The sequence below is a fragment of the Tenrec ecaudatus genome, chromosome 10 (assembly GCF_050624435.1).
Source record: "Tenrec ecaudatus isolate mTenEca1 chromosome 10, mTenEca1.hap1, whole genome shotgun sequence".
In the NCBI taxonomy this organism is placed as follows: domain Eukaryota; kingdom Metazoa; phylum Chordata; class Mammalia; order Afrosoricida; family Tenrecidae; genus Tenrec; species Tenrec ecaudatus.
This window is the reverse complement of record NC_134539.1, coordinates 130741023-130767986: the sequence shown is the minus strand read 5'-3', so window position 1 is coordinate 130767986 and position 26964 is coordinate 130741023. Positions and strand designations below refer to the sequence as shown.

At 43.2% G+C, this 26964-nt stretch overlaps 1 protein-coding gene and 1 pseudogene across 4 annotated transcripts in view; one reads left to right on the top strand and one right to left on the bottom strand.

Annotated features, from left to right (window-relative positions):
• Positions 1-26964, bottom strand: part of MBTD1 (mbt domain containing 1) — a 60238-nt gene that overhangs the window by 4868 nt on the left and 28406 nt on the right. For all 4 annotated transcript variants that reach the window (XM_075561589.1, XM_075561588.1, XM_075561587.1 and 1 more), the window contains exons 7-16: positions 20179-20296; positions 18047-18181; positions 16819-16907; positions 16396-16630; positions 15557-15612; positions 15146-15250; positions 10337-10484; positions 8281-8363; positions 6971-7205; positions 6440-6517 (exon numbers count right to left, since the gene is read on the bottom strand). In XM_075561589.1, coding sequence (XP_075417704.1) covers positions 6440-6517; positions 6971-7205; positions 8281-8363; positions 10337-10484; positions 15146-15250; positions 15557-15612; positions 16396-16630; positions 16819-16907; positions 18047-18181; positions 20179-20296 — 1282 coding nt within the window. The remainder of the gene's footprint in view (positions 1-6439; positions 6518-6970; positions 7206-8280; positions 8364-10336; positions 10485-15145; positions 15251-15556; positions 15613-16395; positions 16631-16818; positions 16908-18046; positions 18182-20178; positions 20297-26964) is intronic.
• On the top strand, positions 8525-9743 carry LOC142459734 (malate dehydrogenase, mitochondrial pseudogene; annotated as a pseudogene).

The window sequence follows — 26964 nt, the reverse complement described above, 5'->3', positions numbered from 1 at the left end:
CGACGCACGGCAGTCCTCCTTCACGCTAGCCAAGCATGCACCCATACAGTGTTTGGGGACATTGTAGGAATGCCATGAAAATAAACACAGGAAACAGAAGACAAAACCCAAGTTTCATTAAAGGTGCAGTACCCACAATAAAAGGTTGATTAAAACAGTATCTTGTTTTATGATGGTCAGATGGCTAAATGAATGAGAAAAATAAAAAAATCACCGTGCTTCAAGAAGCTCCATTCAAAACAATGTTCTTAAATCGAATGTAGGCTGAGAGTCTAAGCGCATCCTGAAGTTACCTGCATTCACTGATAGCAACAGATTTCTGGATTATGTTTCTAATTCAGGTTGAAATATGGAAATGATGTGCTTACAATAAAGTCACTAAAGATACAGGTGAAACATTCACTCAGATGGAATGCTTTAACGTGCATTTTCATTGTTGACATGGAGACTGAAGTAAAGCCTGTCGCTATCTTCACACTTATCGTCCATTCCATCCTCCCTCCGCCCTTTCTGGGCCTCATTGAAGATGAAGGAGAAATGGGAGAGACCGGTAGCTGCATGCCGCCTACACAAATACAGCTCCTCATTTATATATAAGCAAGCCACCTTGTTGACGTTGATTCCTGACTTAACATTTCAGAAGACAAGTCAACCGAAGTCAAGAATGAGTATTTTCCCAACCAGCAAGCCCATAAACAATAAACTCTCACCACAGTTAAGCAACCACAGCTTTCAGACAGCTCCGGGGGCAATGTTCTCTGCAGTTTCCCCAGAATACGGTCACAGCACATCCCACAAACACGTGCCCTGTGCCACAGACACGGCAGACTCTGGAGGAACAAGCGAGGCACCCTGAAGGCCACGTTATTCCAGTCAGTGTGTCAACTGTTACTAGAATTTCTCACTCACAAAACACAGCTCAATTCCAAAATCAGGCTAATGTTTTCAGAAAGCACACCCCATATCCAAATCTACTCAGGGCTCACAATAGTCAAACTCAGATAAAAGACAGCTAGTTCATGAATGACAAGTGCAACAACTGAGTTAAAGCAAACACACGGACAAGAAATGAAGCAGGGATATTCTTTAGATAAGACTTTGAAAAAAAAAAAGACTTTGAAGGTTTCTTAGTTAAGAGCAGGTAAGATTGGCTTTTCAAGCAAATGTCATTATTTGGATAATATCCTTAAAAAGTTTTCAATTCCACTTCAGAGCCACAGTACAAACGGAAAGAATCGCACTTTGCTGACCCCTGACCTAGAGGGCTGAAAGGGTATCGGAGTAACCTTCAGAAGAAAACAAGACGGGAAGGATGAAGAAGACCTAGAACTCTGTTAGAGAGGTAGAGCATAGGGACACCCCTGAAGATGGCACAAAGGAGAAAAAGAAAAGAAAAAAAGGCTAGTAAGAGCTACAGGCGTAAAAACACCAACCAACAGAGGGACAAGGAGAAGAGCGAAGCAGATACTACGCTTTGTCTAGGCTTTTCCACACACAGAAGACATTTTAATGAGCGCTGAGCACATGACACCTGGCGGCTGAGAAGCAGTGACCATGACATGGCAGAATGGGTATTAAAGACGGTAAAACTCTGGCTTTGAAAACAAAGCCGACATTCTGCTAGAACCCATGAAAACATCACATTTGCAATTACAAAAGGCAACATTTTCATAAGCTTCCATAAAAAGCTACCATCTTGGTCTAGCCAATTAACCTAAAAGTGTCATTTGCATGATTCCCCAGTGCACATGAACATATGACTGCAGTGTTCACTTACATGTAACACCAAACACACAGGTGATCACATTGCCAGGTCCCAACACGATGAGAACCAAACACAGTGGGACTCAGAACCCCTCCTTACAAGGAGGCCACTATGGGTGTGGTGAAAACCAGTCCAATGAAGCCCTCAGCCCCCCCACCCCTCACCCCCAAGGCCAAGTCAGAGTGGAAATCTGTAATGCAAAATGTTCAGTCACTTGAATGAAACCATGGAATAATTCTTCCTGGTTGTTTCACAATTCCATAAATTTCACCTACAACTTTACCTTAATTCCATTATCAGAAGAGATTTTACCTCAAAATAAAAGTCCGTCCCTGACGATGCAGCTAGTGAAGTGACTACTGAGGACTAGTGGAAATGAATTTTTGGTTGAAAGTAAAAGAAAAGTTTAATGAGTCCGCATTTATCATGCCAGACCATGCTTCATCTCCCACCACCCGGGCCCAGCACTTGAGGTGACGGATTACCTGTTTTGAGGCCGGGACCGACCTCCCGGCTAGTGCTGGGAGGAGGGAAGGCCTCCGGGGTTGTCTGTGCTGGAAGGGTTCGGTATGGAGGAGGAGTCAACTCTTCGTCCCCAGAGAAGCTCCTCCGCACCCCACCCGTCAGGGGCAGGCTCGACAAACTGACAGGCTTCTTCCCAACTGGCATCTTCCTCTCTAAATATCAAGTCAGACTAAAGTAAGCTTCTCTTAGATGCGTGGTACGAAGAGTGCGTTATATGACTGACTACGAGAGGTGGTGTGGCACAGCACCCTGGGGAGAGAGGGCCAACTACGCAGGGGGGGGGCGGGGGGGTCTGATTTCTGACAATGTGTGTGGTGTGGTGTCAGGTGGTGTGCGTGAAGGGAAAGATGATTTTCTTTGAAAATGTGGTAATCTGGGCCCCAACTCACAATCAATAATAAGCAAAGCAAAATGAACCAGAGAGCATTTGGTGCAGAGAAGCGTTGGTTAATTTCCTTCCAGAAAAGCCAGCAAACTTGGCTGGAGGGATAAAGAACCCAATGGCGGGATATATCAACACCCTAAAGCAGGCTCCTCAAACTTTTTTAACAGGGGGTCAGTTCACTGTCCCTCAGACCCGTTGGAGGGCCGGACTATAGTTTGAACAAATTCTTACGCACACTGCACATATCTTACTTTGAAGTAAAAAAACAAACCAAACTGGGCAAAAACACCTGGTGGGGCGGATAAATGTCCTTGGCGGGCCACATGTGGCCCGTGGGCCGTAGTTTGAGGACCCCTGCAAAAGGCTACCTCCCTGCCCACATGAGCTGGAACACTGGCTTCTGAGCAGAAGTCAAAATGCAGTTTATTATCTGGGTTGCAGGATTTCATTCATATGTAATGTGCTCCTTTAATTTCTGGTTCATAATCTACTCTTAAGAAAACAGATGAAACACTTTATTCAAAGAATATGCACACTTCATGCATATTCCTCTTTCCCGACCATGCTAAAGCAGGACCATTTTACTTGAGTTCATCATTTCTGTGTTATATGTACTATTTATTTGCTAAAAATACGAAACAGATGAACACACACTTATTTCTTAATCTGAAAATTTAAAGCTTGTTGCCTGTAAGTTCTTTTAAAAAAATAATTTTAAAGAAATTAAAAAACTTTTTTTAATGTCTACAAGTTCTGAAACAACTAATTTCTTTAGAAACAAACATCCTAAACTCTTTGGCTACAACAGTTTTATAAAATAATCCTCAACCAAAAAATATTTCGTGCTTTGTCACCAGTGCATTCAATACTGAACCTGAAAGCACACTGCCTTAGTCAGGTTGACAGCAGAAGGGCACTCACTTCTCAGTGTGACGATAAATTGTCTATATTCTTCCAGAGCATATAATGACCAAGGCAAAAACCAGTAACAGATTGCGCTTCCCATAATCAGGACCAAGGGAAAACTGAACCACATAAAATCCCTAAGGAAAATGACCTGGAAGCTAGTCCTGAGTACACCCTCAACTTGCCTAACCCAGATCTTGTGCAGTGACCACTTAGCCTTTTCTGAATGTGCTGAACAAGAAGACTCTCCAATCTTCTACTCACAGCAGCCCCTGAAAACAGTACAGGTATGTCAAAAGCCAGCGCCAAAATAATTACACCTTGAGAAAAAGAGGTTTTCGAAATGGACAGACACCATGGAGACGATAGCTGGTACGAAGGTCTCGGCAAAAGGTACCTCTTGTTCTCAAAACGACGAGTCTAAGAGCTGTTCTGGGGCAGCACCAACGACTGCAAGGCCAGCTAGTACAATACAACCACCACGTGGCCAAAGAACAAACTGATGAATGATGTAAAGTACAAAGGGACCAAAGAGCTACAGGATGAGCCAGAAGAGCCAGAATATAATAATCTGCAAGCAAACTTAAAAGCAAGTGAAATGTTTTGTGGCCCATCTGCTGTTGGTCTGAGCCGGCTTGCACTGGACAACCCAGGTTCTGTTTCCCACATTCTTTAGTATTTGGGAAAAGTTCTGTGGGAAACCTTTCTAACACGACTGTGTGCCGAGTAATAAAGAACAGAAAGCACTGTTCAATAAAGACGGTTTCTTAGTCTAGCACCATTCCTTATTCTTTATTCCAAAATCCAACCTGTCTCTTCACAAAATGTGTTTAACATAGCCTGACCTAATTTGGTGATACTTATTATGATCTCCATTTGACCTACTTAATGCAAACATCTATGTCCAATGGGGTTTAGAAAATGTCCCAGAGTCTGCAGAGGATGTCAGACAGTATGTGCTGTATACACATTACCTTTCCCAAATCCAAAAAATACAGATTAAACAAACAAACAAAACAAAAACACCTGGCCCCAAGGGTTTGGAATGAAGGGCTGAAGGTCTGTTTCTTAAAATCCTCTCTGTATCCAAAGGGCAGTTCAAAGGCACTAGAGATGATGTCATAATATTAAAAGTTACATCATAGTTAAGGGACATTAGCAGATGCATTCTTTAAGTGCACCCAGAGATCTGGTATCGAGAAAGAGCACGCAAACCTGGAGTACTTGATATGACCACTTCATTAATTACATTTTCCTTCCCATATCCCTATGCCACTCATTTAAAGTCATTAAATGTATAAACCAGAGGTGCATCTTGCATTGTGTCACACCGAATGAGGCTTGTGAATTGTGTGTATAACATGCAGGAAAATATCTTCTAAGAAAGCACGGGGCAGTGTATAGCAGTTCAAATTCTGTGTCTTGTGAAGACACTTCTGAAATCTGAGTCGTGTCCAACAGCAAGTGAACGCATGGTTAGTTCACTGAGTTAGTCATGGCAATTCTTCCCTGTGTTTCTACAAACAGGAGGCTGCCTGCTCTGCGATGCTAGGTTCTTGCAGGTGACCCTCAGACCTGGGAAGCAGCTGGGAGCCTACGACTGTGATGTGGAAGACCGGGCGAGAGAAAGGCCTGTGGGTTTTATCACGGCTGTGAGGCTGACTTGCATTCATGTTTGCTTCACAAAGCATCACTGCAGTTCCTCACTTAAAAACTCATAAACCAGTGACCATGACCAGAAATAATAATTTCTTTTCGCTGCTTCAGTCTCTTGGTTACTTATGAGACAGATGGTCACTAGGGTTAGATGTTTAAAAACATAGCCATGCCTACAGAACGCCTGTGCGAAAGTAATCACCATCATCAGCCATCATAGGCCTCGCTGAAGAGATGGTTCCAGCCAGCACATCAGGCGTGAGTTAATTACATGTTTGACTAGTGTGGCTGTCGAATGATGTAATAAATATCCAAACGACCCTTGGCAGAAAAGATTCCCCAACTCTGGCCTAACACTACACAACAGTGGTTGGCAGAGCTGGGCTTGAGATGCAGCTCCACTGTCATTGCTACATGCAGATTTATTCAATAGGAGACTAGAAGGCCTCTTTGGTTTCTGTCACCTACTAACTCTCAATTCCCCTTTCAAACTTTATTGTGATCTTGGTGAGAGTGGGCAGGGCAAACTGGTTTTCCAATGAACACTTCAAAAACATTTTGATTCAATACCCAAATGCACTTTCCACTCTAAAAAAGATTATCTTTAAATATATGTAAAATGACCTGATCCCCGCTGAAATATTCTAAGACAAGTTTCACAAAGAGAAAAACCTCTGGCTTTCTCAGGCAGAGAAAAAGATTTAAATACTGATACAGAGATATTTAATATTACTTTTGGGGTTTTGCTGCCAAAGATCATTCATTAGAAATGGTGAGGTATATAACAGGAAGGAAATGTGGGAAAATCGGTTTAGGTCAGTCTTAATTCGCCATCATACTGGGTTTCTAACAATCATTCTACAAAGGCTTGGTTTATGGAAGGTAAGGGCTTATTCGACTCCAAATCTTTTCTAAGCAGTAGCATTTGTTTTTAATAAAAAGAAAAAGATGGATTAGCCTTTGGTAGGTTTACACAGTATTTCAAGAATCATTCCTAGGTTTTAAAAACAATGATAATAATTATCCCTGTAAAATCAAAATATAGGTGTTTCTCATTACTGAACAGGCTTGCCTTTTATGGCATACTGCACCTTTAAGCACAACCATCACTTCTAACAAGGGACACCATGTCTGTGCAAGAATACGGAGACCCCATTGGGTAGCAATGCGGAAATGTACGTAAACACCAAGTGGTGACCCACTTTTCTTGTGTCCTTTGTACTGCTGGGATTTAGACTTTTTCTTCTGCTTTGATGAACCTGATTGGCTTTCTCTTGATGCTGCAAGACAAAAGGGAAGATTGGTACCAGAGACCGGCTTACAACTCCAGACATGTTAGACAAACTGTCTTTACCAAGACCATTTTCATTTTGCTTATTAAGGCACATCATCTTTTAAAAGTAAGGATGCCCATTCCTACAAAACCAGGAATGTCAACACCAGACAAATTTCATGATTTACACAACAAGCTTTATTTTAAACCAATAAAATTCTTGCCTGTAATTTAAAACTCATTAGTAGGTCTAATGAAATCTGAAGAACACTCTTACTGTCATCTTTTTGTACCCATGGTCTGATTCTGGGATGTGGCGGAGTCTTCAGATCTTACCTGGCAACCAACAAGACACAGGGTACATTCTTGTCCTCGGGCTCACAAGATGACTCACGTGAGACAGTCCTCTGGAGAATGGCTGATTGTGACAAAAGGACACCTTTTCTGTACACCGACTTACACTGCGATGCTGGAGGCTGTAGCTGGTACCCAGTTAACTGGCACCACCCTACAGGGTAGAGGTCCGGGGACTCGCAGTCTACCCACTGGTCATACTCTTCTTCCCATCCATCAAAGTGTATCCTCAGGAGACGGTGAATAATCCGAGTGACTGTGGCGACACAGATCAGCCGTGGCTCCATGAGATCCACCGCTTCCAATTTCATTCCGACACGGAAACCGTGGTTTGGAACATCCTGACACGGAGAAGCAAAACATTAGCACCGGGGCAGAGACGGCACAGCTCCACTAGCACCGAGGAACCAGAACAGCCAAATCACGCTTTTTAAACAAGCAAACCACCCTCAAACAATTCATTAACAAAATACACTGTGAAGGTGAAGGACTTAAGAAACTTGGAAAGAAATAAATTCATTTGTATTTAACTGAGATGAAAATATAGCATGAGTCACTTCTTAAATAAACAAAAGGTTTTTCTCACTTCTTTGTGATAAAAAGTACCACCTGCTACTAGCGCTCTCGTCCATACCGAACACAACAAGGGAGCTGGCTAACTGAGCCTCTGCAACCAGTGGGTGGCTGCAGACAGCTCTCCGAGCAGTACACACTTGGCTTATCATCATTAGGGTGCCTCCCCCAACAAGTCCAATCACAAGCAGGGCTGGAATGAGGGGTCTGCTGGGTCAGTGAAACTCAAGGCAGAAAGGTCACATGAGGAGGCGATGATGACTGCTCTTTGGAACTTCAAAGGGGGTAATCTTGAAAAGATTTTCTTGACAACCATGTGGCTTAATAAGACAAAGTTTTAAAAAAGGCTGAAAACTGTGCTGGTGGGAAAAGGGCCAGGAAAATTGTGTTGTGGAACTGTTTTCCATCACCATATACCCGTTCACTCTTCAAGGCTGGCGGGGCAACCTCACAGGAATGAGTTGGGAGGCATTACCCCATCCACCCTACCGCCCCAATATTGCCAGAGGACACTTCTTTTAAAAGGGGATGTTCTGAGGCCCCTGAGGATGGCGGAGCTGCAGTTTCCATGTGGTGCAAACTGGAGAGTTCTCCAGGGAGGGGTTCGAGAGTGGTTAGAAGGGTACACATCCACAGGGGGGCGATGTTGAGAAACTTCACATTTTGACAGTTTTGTTTAATAAAGGTTCTATGATTTTTTGGGGGTAGCGACCCTTTTTAACTCATCCTCCTATGTTTGTCTAATTAAGGACCACCGAGAAATTCTAGTAGGGTACAAAGACGTTTACAAGAGTGATTTGCATTTGTACAAACACACACAATCATGCTGCCATGTGGTTTCACCTTGTTGAACAGTCTCACAGGTGCTGCGGCAGAGCCAGTCTCCCTGAGGTAGTCAAACCATTGGAAAGGAAGTTTTGTGTAACCTGAAAAATACAATGGCTTTAAAGAGCAGTTCATTTAAAATTGGTATAAAAGTGACAATAAAGAGAGAAGGTTGGCTCAGCACATTCTAATTCTCAGACCTTAGACTATAGGTTTCATTTCAATTTAAAAAAATTTAACTTTGCACTTACTCGCCACCAGCTCCTTTGCTCTCGAGACTGTGCCCCTCCCGCCCAGCCATGCTCTCCGTCCTCGCCCGGCCGGCGGCCGCTGCTCTCCGCCGCAGCTTCAGCACCTCGGCCCAGAACCATGCTAAAGTAGCTGTGCTGGGCGCTTCTGGAGGAATCGGGCAGCCCCTCTCACTCCTCCTGAAGAACAGCCCCTTGGTAAGCCGCCTGACCCTCTACGATATCGCTCACACCCCTGGAGTAGCCGCCGACCTGAGCCACATCGAGACCAGAGCCCATGTGAAAGGGTACCTCGGACCCGAGCAGCTGCCTGACTGCTTGAAAGGTTGCGACGTGGTGGTCATCCCAGCAGGAGTCCCAAGAAAGCCAGGCATGACGCGGGACGACCTGTTCAACACCAACGCCACGATCGTGGCCACCTTGGCAGCCGCCTGTGCCCAACATTGCCCCGAAGCCATGATCTGCATCATCGCCAATCCGGCCAACTCCACCATCCCCATCACCGCGGAGGTGTTCAAGAAGCACGGCGTGTACAACCCCAAGAAGATCTTCGGCGTGACCACCCTGGACGTCGTCAGGGCCAACACTTTCGTGGCGGAGCTGAAGGGCTTGCACCCAGCTCGAGTCAACGTCCCCGTCATTGGCGGCCACGCTGGGAAGACCATCATCCCCCTGATCTCCCAGTGTACGCCCAAGGTGGACTTCCCCCAAGACCAGCTGACGGCCCTCACGGGACGTATCCAGGAGGCCAGCACGGAGGTGGTCAAGGCAAAAGCGGGGGCAGGCTCTGCCACCTTGTCCATGGCCTATGCGGGCGCCCGCTTTGTCTTCTCCATCGTGGACGCGTTGAACGGCAAGGAGGGCGTCATCGAGTGCTCCTTTGTGAAGTCCCAGGAGACGGACTGCACCTACTTCTCCACGCCGTTGCTGCTGGGGAAAAACGGGCTGGAGAAGAACCTGGGCATCGGCAAGGTGTCCTCGTTCGAGGAGAAGATGATCGCCGACGCCAACCCCGAGCTGAAAGCCTCCATCAAGAAGGGGGAGGAGTTTGTGAAGAACATGAAGTAGACGCTGCCAGAGGAGGCCGCCGGTCCCTTAACTTATTTGGGCGTCTTGTCACATAAAGTCATTTCAGAGATCTTCGTTGCTTTTCTAACTTTCCCTGACAACGTTTGTTGTAAGAATGTTACCATCCCTTCCAAATCAGAGCATCAATAAAAGCCATCTTTGATTTCTTTTCCAAAGCCAAAAAAAAAATTTTTTTTTTAACTTTGTTTTATTCGTGCTCCAACACTGCTTAGCACAATGATTGCCCCTATATTGAAAGGCCTCGTTCCCCTTTCCGGGCAGACACTGTCCTGCTGCTAACCTGAAGGCCAAAGTGACTCTCCCTCTTTCTGTTCAAAGTGTGTAGCTTTTTGGCAGTTTCAATTTCAGGCTGACCACAATTTAGCATGGAGCACTGGCATGGTCTTTTCCTGGCTGTGTGAGAAAGCTGAGCCACTGCTGTCTGAACTCCCACCTCCCCCTTTCCCTAGAGGAAAACTTGACTCAGGAGATCCAAAATTGAGAAAAGTCACTTGTTAAGCTACGAGAGCGATTTAAAATACACCATCTCTTAAAAAGCCATGTTAAAATGGAAACTTGCTTATCCTTACAGACCAATGTATTTTAAGTGAAGCCCAACGTAAAAAAAAAAAAAAAGAGAGAGTCACATAAGCCTATAAGCCTGCCAAGACTACAGATGCGGAAGCAAAGTCTCCAGACAGGACTCTCGGGCTGCGCTCAGTGCTGTCAACAGCTGGGTGACCATAAAAGCGAAGTACCTCTGGGTGGAGTGAGTTCAATCATGTTAATTTCACAGAACCCGACCGGGAAGATAGACGGAGAGGAGGCGTGGTAACAGAACCAGTCTGACCCATCCGCTGCTTCTGAGCCATCGATCCCAATCATTAGAAATCCGTCAGCCAGCACCTGTTACATTAGGAGAATCCCAAAAATTTGAAATTAGACGCCACTGTTAAAAAAAAAACAACAACCCTTAAACATGCCAGAAAAAATGAAAATCTATTGTTTAAGCATCTCTTGTAAGTAAAAAAAAAAGAAAGAAAATGCACCACTAAGTTCAACTAGCTGAAATGATAGGCAATAGCTGTCAGTTCTAATGTGCACCAGTGACACACGCAGGGTTTCAGGGCCCTCGCGCGATGATGGTCACGTAGTTGCTACATCCTACTTGTCCCATCGCTGCAGGACCCTCTCCGCCACCCTCCATCTCCAGAGTCAGGCTCCTCCACGGAAGAGACTGCGGCTGGCTCAAGGCAGGCAGGGGCCTCCGATTTCTCCCTTCCCACCTCAGAATGCTGGCAGCACGAGGCAGTTTCTTTGGTCAAGACAAACCTGCCACTGTGCCTGTTGGCTAAACACCATCTTGTTACACTCTTAAGGTCCTTCGGGTTTCCACTACTTCAAAACTATCTTATTCAGAAATATTTTTAAACTTACACAAAAAGCACAAAGAGACTGTGAAGGACTCCTACATATTCTGGACTCTGAGACTCAAGTTCTGTCAATGTCCAGCACCGTCTCAGCAGCACAGGAGTCCATCCGGGCCACTCACTGCCCCCACCGTTTTCTCTGCCGGATGGCCTCTCCCTTACAAGATCTTGGGTGGGACTGTTGATGAAGTCAGTCTACAGAAGGCATCGTAAGCCCAGTGTTCGCTCACGATTTGATCCAGGTGATTGGTTGGCTGGACTATTAGACGCTGAGTTCTTTTCACTGAACCCTACGTAGAGCAGAGATGCCCGGCAGACCCCGTCCTAGCTAAATTAAAACATCCACCAAGAGTCATGGAAAGAGAGTTCTCTTGTACCTCTTAAGAGGATGCAATTTTTAAATTAACACGTTTTCCAGTTCTATTTCTCATTCTATGTTTCTCTACTAGTTAAAACATCAACAGGTATTTCTTGCTTTTGGAAATTACTGCTAAAGTGGTTGTCAAATAATTTTCTAACAGTGCCATTCTTTCTACCTCAAGGGTTTTTTTCTTCTTCCCATTTATGTACTCATTTATATCATGATAGGTTTAAGAATTCTATTTTATTAAGCTATAATCCTATTTGGCCAGACAGTTCCTTTCAAACCTGGCCTCCATCCCTTTGATTTACCCCAGTAATTCTTGGTGTACTTCCTTTTTCCTGGGAAAACAAGTCATGAAATGAAAGGCTGATAACACAGGGCCACATTCAAGTGAGCAGGAGTCTAGCTGAGAGAGAATGGAGGAGACACAGAAAGCAGCAGAGATGCAATGAGGAGGTGCCGGTGAGATGGACAGACTAACTCTGGGCTTCTGTTTCTCCTGCCACCTCCCCCCATCAACAATCCTTAGGTGACTCTGAGACTGCATCCTTAGACACTTCTTAGGAACTATCTTCAGTGGATTTGTTTTATATGTAAAAACATACACAGTACTACTTGTCTGAATTGTATGAAGGGGTAACCACCCCCTACCAACCCCCCTCCCAAATAATACCACCGCAATCCCCCCCTAAGCTATGTATTAAAATTTTTTTTTAACAAAAACCTTATCATCTTCAAAGTACTCTCCATTAAAAAAATCGTTTTATTAGGGGCTCATACAGCTCGTATCATGATCCATACATCCATCAATTCTGTAAAGCACATTTGTACATTCATTGCTCTCATCCTTTTCAAAACATTTGCTCTCCTCTTAAGCCCCTGGCATCAGCTCCTCTTTTCTTCCCTTCCCTTAAAGTACTCTCCATTACACTTGTCAAATACATTTGTCAAATCTGAGATCCCATTCGTGGAAACAATTTTCAAACTCATATGTGTGGATGGCTGACAGCTCCTCCCTTGTTTTTTTCATCACCTCTTCTATGTCATCAAATCAATATTCTTTCATTTGTGGAAACAAAAAGTGGCACGGAGCAAGTTCAGGTGAGTAAGGTGGGTGGGGCAGAGGCATGCTGTTTTTTGCAAGAAACTGGCGCACCGAGGTAGCCGCGTGAGCAGGTGCGTTGTCACAGTGGTAGAACCAGTCCCTCATCTGCCACAAATCAGGCCCTTCTTGTCACACAGTCTTTTCAGAACCTCGAAATAGAAAGCTTGATTGACAGTCTGACCTGGTGGAACAAACTCCAAATGCACTATGCCCCTTCCATCAAGAAACAAATGAGCATCATCTTGATCTTTGATCTCACTTGACAAGTTGGGGCAAGGTGACAATGGCGCCAGTAATGGCCTTGAAGAAAAGTCGGGTGCTGAGGTGTTCCTTCACAGCACAGCATGTTTCCTCTCTCTGCTCTTTCCTGCTCGGTCAGACCCCAAGACACACATTTCACAGTGACCCTTCCCACTCCCAAATCTTCCGTTAAAATGCACTGAGCGGAACTCCAAGGCAGTCCAGACAATGTCCCTGTCTCTTGAACGGTCCGTTGTTGGTCTACAAGCACAAGTGCACATTTTGCAGATATTTTCGTCCGTTCAAGACGCTGACAGACATCCAGAATGAGGTTTGTCTTCAATCGACAGGTCACCTTTTTTGAAACAAGAAAACCACTAGTACACTTGAGTTTTTCCTGTAACACTATCCTTGTAAGCTGTGTTCAACATCACAAGAGTTATTGGGCATTATTCCTGAACAGGAAACAAAATTTCACAGCTGCACGCTGTTCTTTTAAATTTGCCATCACAAAAAATGAGGTTTGAACAAAACTGCTTTTATGAGAACATTCCCTGTGAGCAAAGAGCACCTTCGCAGAGAAGCCACTGACTGGGTGCACTCAAGAGTGAGTCGCTTGATGCTCACCTGGCAGGAACAATACTCCCATCTAGTGGAGCTTTTTTCTGTTGTTTTTTGGCGGGGGTGGGGGGGTTGTTACCCTCTCACATGTGAACTATTTGTTATTTCTTAATAGCAAGTACGTCCCTAACTTTTTGTGTTTTACGCATTTTCTTTTTCAGTGGCCACTGTCTTACTTCATGTCTTTTTGGCCCAGTTTTCCCCAAAGATGCAGCTCTCACGTGCCTTCTTTGAAGAAAACGCTTCTTCCCCAGGTTTCCCCGATTCCTTCGACAAGGTGACCCCTGTTTTCTTCAAAGTCCTACATGACTTTGCTCGGGCCTCTTGAGTCATTATCTATCTTTTAAACCTAACCTATCTTTAAACCAAAACAATTTATGCTACCTTTAAACTTACATTGTATATCTTACTCTGCTCTAAACACAATACACTACATTTTCAGAATCTGTTGTGGGCTGAGCTGTGTCCCCCAGAAAGACATGCTAAACCCTAACTTTGGTGTCCAGGGATGTGACCTTATTTGGAAATAGGGCATTAACTGATATAATCAAGATAAGATGAAGTCCCACTTGATTAGAGTGAGCCCTAATCAACAGAGAAAGGAGGGTGATTCCAACAGAGACACAGATGCAAATACAGGGGGAAGGCAGCCAGTTAACAAGGAAGACTGGAGGGACACAGGTGCAAGCTCACAGTCCTAGGGGTCACTGGTGCCCCCAGAAACGACGAAGAGTCTTCCGACGGAGTGCAGCTCTGCCAGCATTTTAAACTGGGCCTGAACTTCCCGAACCGGGAGGTAATCCATGACTGCTTTCTAAGCCACACTTTTTGGGATTGTGTTACAGCAGGCCTACAAACAGCAAGAGTTCAAACTATAACTGGCTTAGAGAGCATTACATTACCTAAAGATGAATGATAAAGTTAACACCAAACTACCCAATGGACATTTCATTTTCAGAACATGGTAGAACGGGTTTTCCCAAACCCTACAGGGCTAGTTGTCAAAATCATTTAGGGCATTTAAGAAACAAAAGTAATAGAAATGCACAGAGCAGCACTGTCTGGGATTCCCATGGAAGTGGCTAGGTCTGGAGGGCGTCATGGGACTGCTGCCTAGGTGTTTCTGATGACCTCTGGCACAGAGAGGGGACGATGGTGTGGGCCAGCCTAAGAGCTGTGTGCTCTTGAGCCTAAGTGCTTGGTCCGGGGCAGCTACCACAGCTTTTTTTCATTCTCCTGCCTAAATGTTTTCAATGGTGTTAAGTATAAAGCACACTCTCAGTAAGTAAAGCAGATTCTGAATCTGTGGTTCTCCATTATGGATGAACACGAGAATCTCTTGTCCTTGAAATCACGCCAGCAGTAAGGCTCCCAGCCAGACTGAGAGAGTCAGAACTAGGGAGGAAGGTCAGCTTCTCCACCCAGGGACTGTTGATGCCTGCTGAGAACTGAGGACACTGCTGCAGACAGAGACAGGGACAGAGACAGGGAGAGGGACAGGGACAGGGAGAGGGAGAAGAAAAGGGAGAGAGAGCGAAAATTGGAGGAAAAATTTGGCTGGGTTGAGCTCTGTGGTGGATTAGCTTTGACCAGAGAGTAAGTAACTTCTTTGCCCTGAAGACCCAGAAGCAGTAACATACATTTGAGAGGATGCCACAAAACGTTCAAGGAAAAATTCCATTTCTTTTTGATTCATTTTTTCCCAAACTCTGTAAAAGCACTTTTGTACTGTCACACTACATTTGTTAGGGGTCTCCTTCCCTGGTCATCTTAAACCCAATAACTGCATTTCCACATTTTCTCTTACCTTTCTAATGGTGGCGACACATATTGTAGAAAGATTTAATGGATCTATCGCTTCCAATTTCATTCCTTCCTTGAACCACTCCCCACTCTGGTCTACTTCCTTTACCTGAGAATTACATGAAAGCAAATCTATTGGTATAACTGCTGCAACACCAGCAATGTGAACAAGTTCACCACGAGAAAATTCCAAGTGCCTTCTCCTCCCTACCTACCGTGCTAAGTCATGTTCCATCTGGAAGCACACACAATATAGAAGGATGAGTAGAATTTAACGAAAATTACAAGGAACCTTGTGACACCTGTGGCCTTCATCCTTCACGTGAACATGTGATTGTGATTTTCATAAAAAGAGGGCCCCCGACACTCTTTCAAACCTAGTTTACAAATGAGGGGTCTTATAAAAGCTTCTTACCTTAGCAAATAAATGTGGTGGTGTATCAAAATGTCCATCCTGTTTCTTTGTAATATCTACAAGGAAAAGTTACATACTAATCTGTCAGCATTTGTGAGAAGACAAAAACCACATGCTTTGAAGTCTCAAACTCACAAGGTAGGTAATGGCCTAAAACCATGGCAAACACACACCTTCTACAATTAGGGAGATAATACTCTCTTCACAGGCTTTAGTCCTCTGTGCACATGTGGGAATGCTATCCCATGCATCCTGCCAGTTAGAATGTTGCCAGTTCCCCAGCCAGGGAAGTTACCAGCTCGGAAGCATGTTCTAATGGGCTTAGTACCCAAGTCTTAACTGCATTTAATCTTGCTATCTGGATTAATGGGAAGGGAAGGCTAACTATAACGAACTGTAGTTGTGACAGATAGTACACTTTTTAAATTCCAAGAGGAAGGAATTTATCGGCTAAGTTAAACTCCACCTCAGTGCCTTTGGGTTGATTCTGACTGGTAGAGACCCTCTAGGACAGGGTGGAACTGCCCCTGTGGGTTTCTGAGACTGTCACTCTTTATGCGGTAAAGAGCATTCATTGTAGCTCTCCCACAGAGAAGCTGGTGGTTTCGAACGTCCGACCTTGTGGCTAACAGCCCAAGGTGCAACCACTACACTATCAAGAGCTCTGCTAAAATTAAGTAGGCTACTAATATTCTGGTGCGAGCCTGAGCTGAGGTAGAATCACCCAGGTAACTAGGACGCGCTATTTAGGAGCGATGCTATTCTTGGAGAAAAATAAAGCGGTAGCATAACTCTACTTCATCATACTTTCAGTCAGGGTTTTTGTGTACAGCACTTACCAGCTCTTCTGAATCGATGGCCTACACTCCGAGACCAGCCAACAGGGTGGATGAGTGGGCTGTGCACGTGGCACCAGAAGTCGTCACTTCTATCTTCACTCTCTTCATACACCAGCCTCACTCTTCCTCCAATCACACTTTCCACCACCGCGACTCGCGTCCGACACACATGCCGCTTGTCAACCACTTCTACCCTCATGCAGGGCTTAAAAGGGTACTGCATGCTCTCCGAAACCTTGGATCCAAAGCAGACAAAGAATTGTAGCATTGCATTATTCACAGTAACGAGCGCCCTCACTATTTAATGTAGAGCAACTGGCCCACGGAGTCAAACAGTTGTCAGACCTTCTTGCGATGGCTCTTTCTTTAGAGCTGGCACTTGACAAGGCTCTATTCCCTGCAGCAGGCCTTCCTAAGGCTTACCTTCTGGGAGAAGTCAGGTGGAAGCGTCTTGGCACCCGTGAGTCGCTTCACTAGAAAAGCTTTCCAGTTTGTATACTTATGTTGAATAGCTAAAACAAAAGAAAAAAGTCACCGACAAAAACGAAACTGCTTCACAATCTACTTGAAAGGGTAGCAAATTGCCCTGCAATTGACAGTATTTAAAATTATGACCCAGAGTGACGGACAATAGAACACGCTGGTCTTGCCAGGATGTACATTACATGAGAAACAAATTATTTTAATTTCTGGATTACTTTGAGTGCTGCAGTGGGAATCCAAATCCACCATCCATCCATCCATTCATTCATTCATTTATTTAAGTACTTTTATTGGGGCTCTTACAGCTCTATCACAAACCATACATTCATCCACTGTGTCAAGCATATTTGTACATTTGTTGCCATTATTTTCAAAGTGTTTTCTACTTGAACCCTTGATAGCAGCTCATTTTTCCCTACCTTCCTCCCTCATGAACCTTTGATAAATTATAGTTTTTCTTATCTCACATCGTCGTTTCCTTTCACCCACTTTTTGGGGTTATATGTAGATCATTATGATTGATCCCTCCATCCTCCCCGCACCTTCTCCTGCCCCTCCTGATATCTCTATTCTCATTATTGAGGGGTTTATATGCCCTGGATTCCCTGTGTTTCGGGTTCTTATCTGTAGCAGTGTACATGTTCTGGTCTAGTCAGATTTGTAAGATAGAACTGAGGTCATGATAGTGGGGTGGGGGGCAGGGGGAGGAAGCAATAAAGAACTAGAGGAAAGTTTTATGTTTCATTGGCGCTATACTGCACCCTGACTGGCTCGTCTCATCTCTTCCTTCTGACCCTTCTGGAAGAGGAGGCCCAACTGCCTACAGATGGGCTTGAGTCTCCACTCTGACCCCCAAATCCCCCAACATTGGTATGATTTTATTCTGGGTCTTAGATGCCGATACCTGAGCCCATCGACACCTCATGATCACACAGGCTGGTGTGCTTCTTCCATGTGGGCTTTGTTACTTCTGAGCTAGATGGCCACTTGTTTACCTTCAAGCCTTTAAGACCCCAGACTCTCTTATATTTTGATAGCCAGACACCATCTTTCTTCAGCACATTTGCTTATGCGCCCATTTTTGTTGTCAGCGATGGTGTTGGTAAGGTGAGCATCACAGAATGCTAGCAAATCCACCCATTAAATGACAGAGAACTAAGTTACTTACTTCTAGGAGGGACGAGAGGCTTCCCACTGGCTGCGCACCAGCCAACAGGGTGGATGTCAGAACCACATATATTGCACCAGAAGTCCAAACCAGAATCACTTTCAAATCCTTCATATCTTAAAAGGGCATTGTAACCTGAAACCAACAACCTACATTACCAACCACGACAGAAAAAGAAAATATAACAAGAAACAGGACAAGGCTTTGAGCAGCAGTTACCCAACTTCAGTATGGAACTGCCTAAGAGATTTGCCCCTGGGTTGGTAACAGAGTGTGGAGACTGACCACTTCCTGAGTTTCTGGCGGTGGTAGTGGTCCAAGAACTTGCATTTCTAATCAGTCCCCAGGTGATAAGACCACTGGTTATTCACTGTTTTTAGTGAATGGCTTGATCCTCTGCATAGACTCCAATTTTATCCCCTGCAGTGGATGAAGTATTGGGCTATTAACTTTGAGGTTAGGGGTTAGAGCCCACTAGCTGCTCTGTGAGAAAAAGCAAGGCTGTCTGCTCCTGTAAATTTATAGTCTAAGGAACTTTAGGGCCAAAATCCAAGAATGCCCCATGCTCCTGGATAGGAAAACCTGAATATAGTGAAAATGTCAACACTACCAAAATCTATATAAATTCAGTGCAGTTCTGATCTAAACCCCAGCATAATTCTTCAGGAAATGGCAAAAATAAGGCAAGAAACCCACGATAAACAAAACAGTATTAAAAACAATGTAGGACAATTCATAAATTTGTTAACTGTGGCTGCGTCTGGTTCATAATGATCATCAACTTACTTCCTAAGTGACAATCAGGCAGCTTAACATACAACATAATTAGATAGAATAAAAACAGAAAATCAGAGATAGGAGGAAGGTAGAAATAATTCTTTACTATTAAATGTATTGATCCTTAGTGTTACTTTAATACAAATGATTTAAAAGCCTTGGAGATAAATAAGTTGTTTTAAAATCATGGTGCATAAAATTCAAGAGTTTAGAAAATGCCAATGTGTCAGACAAAAGGGAAGGATTGGACTGGGTGACACGGGTAGGTAGAGCTTGGGGCACCTTCAGAAGCGTGAGCACAGGGATGGCAAAGAGGCTGCATGATGGGGAGAGGGAGTCCAGTCATGTTGTGGATTAACGATCACTTGGACTAGTGGCATAAGGTACAACTCATTACTATTCTTAAAGGCCAACTTCCTTGAACTTGTTAGGACAAAGACGACCTAAACATGCTTGAGTAGAAAAAGAGAATTAAGATAATCTTTCAGTAAATGCAGTCTATTGGTAGTAAGGTTGTGTGGTGGTTACGTGTTCAGTTGCTAACCCCAAGGTCAGCTGCTTGAAACCACCAGTTGCTCTGAAGGACAAAGACAAGGCTTTCTATTCCCCTGAAGAGTTACAGTCTTGGAAACTCAGAGGGGGCAGGCCTACTGTGCGATAGGGTTGCTCAGAGTAGGGTGTCTGGGGGAGAATGGCTGAAGGATGGGCTACAGAGGGTAGTAAACGGGTCAGACAGCTTGTACTGTAAATCAATGACAAATTTTCTTATCCAAGTGGCTGCCTGTCCTCCAAAGTAGTACAGCGCCCTCCTACACAACTCACTGAATTCACTCAGGAGGAACACAGGATTCAGGAAATTATCAACACCTGCTTACTTACTCTTGGTGCCATGAACTTTTTGTCATTTTTTTTCACAGCATTTCTCTATTCTTAAGATTTGGCAAGTTTCTGCCCATGGGGCAAATCCGGCAAGAATACTGTTTATATTTTGAATGGCTGAAACCCAAACCAACCAAACACACAAACAAGAAAACACCCAGAACTATATCTGCAGTTCAAATTTCAGTGCCCATAAATCAAGGTTTATGGGAACACGGTCGTATCCATTCATGTACGTAGTGCTACGGCAGCATCAATCAGTGGGAAACCTGAACAGTGGCGGCAAGAAATGATGCAGCACATAGCTCTAAAAGCTGAAAACATGTATCACCTGATGCTTTACAAAGTATGCCGACCCCTGCTCTATGCCATATGGCTTATTTATTTGGCAGTGCTTAAAAGCAAGTATGTTTTCCTACAAAAGTTTATAAACATCATTGGCATTTTCTAGAGAATAATTATTCATTTTTTTTCACCTGCTAGTTTTACAATTCCAGCAATCCAGAAGACTTTGGTAGGGAGGCTGCAGTCTGTATTGGGAACTTCTACTCTCACATTTTCTGAGATACCACCCCAGCAGGTCCCCATAGGTGCCTGTATATAAAAAGGATTAAATTAACACCTCTAAAGCATATTCAAAAGCAAGCATTATCATGACATACAACTGCTACTTTACTTCATACGTTCTTCTCTGAAATATAAATGTATTCTCTGTTTCACAGAATTCTACTTGGGAAGAGCCAGTGTCAAGGTCAAGCCCAAGCTGCAGAGAACGCACATACATTAGAATACACATCCATGCCTCAAATTTCAAATACTGTCCAAAGACAAGGCTGGAGCAGCAAGTTTTGTAAAGCTGAGTCACAGACACGGTAACAGAGTTCACAGGATAAAGCTGATTTTGAAACATTTTAATTTGCGGTTTGTGCTGAGTGCATATTTTACCCTAACCTTTAGTTTTAAAGAACAGAACAGAAAGGACAGAAATATAATTCCCATCAGAAAGGCAGTCTCCAATAATACAAACAGGAGAAGCAGAGATAACCTATTTAGTGTCTCAATTTATGTTAATTTCATAGACTATAGTCTGCTAAAAACAGACATGAGGGAGAAAACACTGAGTAAATTCATTATGATGGTAGACTTGAAAGAGTTGTCCCAGAGGTACATTCGCCACAATAAACTGCTAACTATTTGATTACTTCTAAATCTCTCATACAGGAATGACTATAAACAAAGAGAAACCTTTCAATGTCAGAAGTGGTAATCATTAGCCTTTGCACCAAGTGGCTAAAAAGGGGACAAGAAAAATGATTTCCCACGTCTAACGCATGTCCCTGAGTTACAACTACCGTTACATTTCAATCCATAAAACTCAAGGCAAAATTCATAGTTGCTTGTTATTTATGCAGTGTTGATAAATTAATTCAAATAAATGGATTTAGGAATATAAATACTGATTAAAAAGACCTGATAATTTTAACAAAGCAGAAGACAAACTAGCCTCAAATCTCAAACATGAGCAAACCAAGACATCAGGAGTTACATTTAGAACAATGGGCCAATGTCTTTTATGCAAGGCCCCTCATTCTTTGGTGGATGCTAACCCAACAGGAGGATTAGCCTAAAACACATACATACACAACCCCTAGCCTCTCATTAGTGTGTGTAGTTTTTGAAAGGGAGAAACAGAATGCCAAATAATAATCAACTAGGATAAATCTAGAAATTCAAAACAGCATCAATTAGTGGCTGTAAGTTTTATGTAGTGAGCAATGAATGTATCTCAATAACTTGGAGATAGGACTAATCTTTACTTCTGTTTTGGAAGGGTACATATAAACCTATCTCTATCAGCTTTGCAAAAGATAATAATCTACCACTCTTTCTTCTTTAAAATGAAAGATTGTACCCTTCTGGTTCTGCTCCCTCCCCTAGAACATTCTAGACTGTAGGGCCATCCCTATTGCCAGCAGGTATTCTCAGAAAAGGAGAGCCTGGAAGGAAGATAAGCAACACGGATTAAGCTAACAGATATCAACACAAAAACCATGTAGTAATTTCTGTGAAGATGAACCAATTAGAGCAGACAGATAGAGTTAAATGTAGAAGGTAAATTAAGGCAGGGAATTCTATCCCTCCTTGTTTGGCTGCTACAACTGTGAATTTGGTATCTTTTCCTTGAGAAGAGTCAGGGACAGGCTGCACTGCAGACAAGTTTGGGGTTAGAAGTTGGCACATTGCTTCAGGACTTTGGACAGGACTTCCTTGGAGCCTCGCTATGACAATCAGTCCTACGGACAATTGAAAAACCAAAAAACGTTTGAGTCAATAAATTTTAATCATACTTTACTAAAGAAAACAAAGTGTCCATGTGCTTATTTAGAAAAATGAAGTTAAGTTCACTTTACGGGGATATTATATTTTGGTCCCTACAGTCTGGATTGGTATAGGAGAAAGTAGCAGAAAGTGACATTTGTTCTTGCCTGTAAGGTTGCGGTTCTGCTAGGCCCTCTTAAACCAATCCATATGGTTCACTCTAAGTAAGGAAAAAAAAATGAATAAGAACGACAAAAAAGGAGCACCAGTTACAGCAAAGTGCGTGCTCGATGTGTTGAAGTAAGTCCATTTAACAGATACATCTGCCCTTCGTATAAAATAAATATTCTTAGGTGTGGAAGACTAAATGACCCAGGGCTCGACAGCCATCTTCACCCAAGTCATCTGTCTTCTCTTGCTGGCAGGAGGGATACCTCTGAAAGTCTGGATTGGCATAGTATGAACTAGCAGAACCATGATTTACAGGTAACAACAAATTTACCTTCCAGACTCAGGACGGAGGTCCACCTCAGGCTCCTCCCAAACAAAGAAGGTCTGCGTCACCACTTCCTGCTCCAGGGCCACTCGTGTGGGCTATCTGGGAGCGACTCTCCTTCCCTGCAAGGTAAGCTGTCATCAGGAAGGTCCTGCAGGAGATGGCCAAATCCAAATGCTGAGGGCTCCCCAACACAAATGTATGACATTCTTCCACCTGACGGGCTGACTCTGACACGAGGCAGGAAGGCTTACTTTATTCACTTTAAGGACATTCCCAGAGAGTCTAACAGCCCAGGCAGCTAGTGTTTGCTCTCAGAAGTCTTGGTAAACCACACACACACACCCTAGTTTTCTGTCGAAATACAGAATTCCCTCCACAGCGCTGCCAGCCTGTAGCTTTTTATAACCACACATGAGCTTCAGTATTAAACGAGTATGAATGGGAGGAGGTTAATCGTCGTGACGCTGAAGGTAAGTAACCAATCAAGACCCCAACAGTTACATATGGCCAATGTAAGAAAAGCTACCATTAAAGTAATTATGACCAACAGGTATATGATACTAGGATACTAGGGCATCCTAGGAGAGAAAGATAAGGTATTACTTGGCTTAGGAAACACTGCAGAACATTAACCCGAGAGGTATCAGAATTCTTAAACACTGTTGACTGCAATCAGTAAGCAATAGAAAATGGTTTTTCCTGCTCTAGAGAGCCCACGTGTCCCCGTTGGACTTGACACAGAAGCATTTTCCTGGGGCAGCGGCAGCAGAGAGAGGGCTGTGCCAGGATGGGTGAGGAGGCGGCTGTAGTGCCTGAAGTGCAGAGAGGAGTAAGGATGAGCTAATGCCGTGTCCGCGTAAAAGAAAAAAGGAGCTACTAATTTCACAGGAGTTAGAGAGTTCAAAATAACATTTTAAACCAAAAACACTGCAATATTGTTTAAGAATGAGAAGGTTCAAGTTGAAAAGCAAAAACTACTTTAGGAAGTAGACCAAACTGAAGAATATAATATTCTACATTTATTCAGGCATCCTTTCAAAGACCATTTTTAAAGGTCTCATTCAGTCTGTTGCTGGTCTGCAGAGATTCTCTGCTGTCAGGCATACTTGTGAACCCTGTGGGGCAGCGCGGGGCCTAACAAGCTCTACAGATTTCTGGTCATTTTCATGAGAAAGCAATTCCGCAATCTAGTAGGAGGAGACGCGAAGGCTCTAAACTTAGTTAAAACGGACACAACCCCCCCCCCCCCCCCCCCCCGCCACCACTATCATGCTCCCAATTCTACCTTACAAATCCGGCTAGACTAGAGGATGTACACTGGTACAGATAGGAACTGGAAACACAGGGAATCCAGGACAGATGATCCCTGCAGGACCAGTGGTGAGACTGGCGATACTGAGAGGGTGGAAGGAGGGTGGGGTAACCTCCTCCCTGGGTAACAAACAACAGAAAAGTGGGTGAAGTGAATTGGACAGTGTAAGATATGACAAAATAATAATTTATAAATTATCAAGGGTTGATGAGGGAGGGGTGAGCGGGGAGGGAGGGAGTTAAAAATGAGGCGCTGATGCCAGGGATTGGGTGGAAGAGCAAATGTTTTGAGAATGATGAGGGCAATGAATGCACAAATGTGCTTTACACAGTTGATATATGTATGGATTGTGACAAGAGTTGTATGAGCCCTAATAAAATTATTTTAAAAAAAGGACACAAAAACGATCTATTTTCAACTTGCAGAGGGGCATGTGCCTGTGTGTACTCAAGCCCTTAAGGAAAAGCAATTGTACTTGAAAGTGTATTTTACTAATAAACACATGCACATAAAAAACGAGATTTTACTAATACACAGTTTTACTAAAGATACATTACACACAAACACCACACACACACAACCATAATACTTGTTTTTTGTTTTCCTGCCCTCAAACCGCACACCTTCTCATGGCATGTGGCAAACAAACACAGCTAAGCTTTTCCTCTTGAAAAAGTTGCCACGCAGGTCAAGGCAAAAAGCGAAAGAGAATTTATCAGGTAAATAATACCAGGTCCATCTGGGGCAGCACAATGGGAACATTAATAAAATCAGTTTTAAGTTCACCAGTGTACAGAGACTTTTTCTGTACAAAATGACAATTACTTTGAAGGGATGAAAATCAGAGAGATGACAATATTTTTGGTCTTAGCAAGCACAGTGCAGTCTAGCTCAGAATACATAGCAGCAGTCCAGGCAACAAAAAGGAAAAACCTGAAGTTCATAAATGTGTAATTGAAAGGACAGGGTTTTAGCTTTCCCCACGACTTTGTGTACACTGGATACTGACACACTTGAGCCTCTGATGGGGAAAGAAACGTGTCCTTTGAGCGTGGAAGGCAAATGATGAGACGTAAAAACACAGGTGAAACAATAGTCTTAGAAGTAAAAAACAAGCAAATCATCATGAATGCGCCAAAGCCAAATAACCTGAGAAAATATGGATCAACAGGAAACTCCTCTGGGATTCCATTATTTCCGTGACCCGAGAAACCTCATCAAGTCACCAAGTCAGCAAGAAAGGAGTTGTAAGGGTCAGGAGCCAAGGATCTGGCCACTCGCTTCACATCCTGCTCAGACCAGCCATGTGCCTTCCTCTCATGCTAGTTTTGCTGTGAGGGGTGGGGTGTTTGTTAGAGAAAAGGAGAGTTATGACGCTTGGGATAAAAAAAAAGTTTAAAAACTACCACCCAGGTAAAATGAGAGAAATGCCAGATATATGACAATCAGAATATACAGATTACTAAGCAGTAGGTATACTGAAGGGCAATTTGGACTTGATTCCTATTGATGATTATGCTATAAACATGCACTGTCGGACACTGTTATACATGAATAAAAGTCATGGTGTATTATAGCAATATATTCCTATGATGTAATTTGAAAAACCTTCATTCTCAGAAGAGAACACGTATGCTATAAAATTCTATGGTGTCCGAACTAATCACCGTAATGTCCAAGACATAGAAGAGAGACAAGAGTTGGAAGACTGGTGACACAGGGCAGGATTTTGTAGTCTCAATAGCACCTGACAACAGGTGTTCTAAAAACCCTACGATACTAATTCTAAGAGACCTAGAAACTATCTCAGGAGGAAAATAATGAGAGTCAACTCAAAGGGACCAAATTAAGCTTAGCATGAGGTTTGACTTCCTAAACCAATAGCTTTCAAAGAAAGTGTTGGCTGAGGTAGGAATGCATCAAGGAATAACCAATACACGCGAGTCAGTTAAGAAACTGAGTGGGAACGTACTGGGTCCAGATACCTCAAAGACAGATAGATGCCCCACTGCTGAGTGAGAAAGAGGAAGCAACACGATTTCATCTTAATCAGGCGACTAAGACTCGGTGCTTTACACTCTATGATATGGAGCATATTAACCATATAAAAAACAAAGCCAAACTCAAAACAGGTTCATTTCACTATTGAAGTACAGGTTTTCCTGTAAAGAACTTTAATAAAGTATTACTACTCATAAGATATGGACAAAAAATAACACATGCTTTGCAGACCTTGAAATGCAAGTTATTTATATCCTGGCACAGTTTATGAAGTTACAACAAGGAAACATTCAAATTATAAAGATATGAAGAGAAATAAAGGCCATTCAGAAGGAGGTAACAGACAAATGTTCCAAGATTTTGGGATAAAAGAGTTATGGTAACTGAGCAATCTATCTAATTGAGTTTCTTAGCTACATAAAAGACATCCCAAGAGAGGAGAGTGAACGATTTGTTCTATCTTGCTCTTTAAAGCTGCTGTTTGTGTAAATTTAATGTGCCTCACAAGAGTGACACTACCAACATTCCTGCAAAGTAACGCACATACTTCATAGACCGAGAGCCACTATTTAACACCCTACTTAGTTTGGCTCAGACAGCCGGCATGCCACTGAAGGCAAGGAAACTAGTGGATGACAGTTCTATCACTGAATTAACGCCCTTGGCTTTCATCAAGACCCCTTGCTGTCCATGAGTCAGTGAAAGTACGTCTGGATTTCCACATCAGAAACCCCTGCGCGCACATGCTACCATTTAAAAGTAAAGTCCTCAGTTAACAGAATATTAAATATAAACAAATATTTCAGCAATTAAAAAATTATTCTTATATATGGCCAAAATAACCTTTCAATGTACATTAAAATTGTAGTTTAATATGTACAGCTATATTTCAAGACAATCCTGAATTACTTGCTAAAAGAACAGCTTTCAAAGGGCTTCCCAAGACATATACCAGATTTGAACCTCATACAGCACTACCAATATGTTTTTGTTTTTGTGATTTTTACATTTAGAAGGAAACAACAAAATGAAAAGTGCATCTGTTTTAAATTGTCATGTCAAATCATAAAGATTTGGGCCATAAACACAACTGATGGTTTCTAAAACTAAGTTGAACCATATGAAAATCAC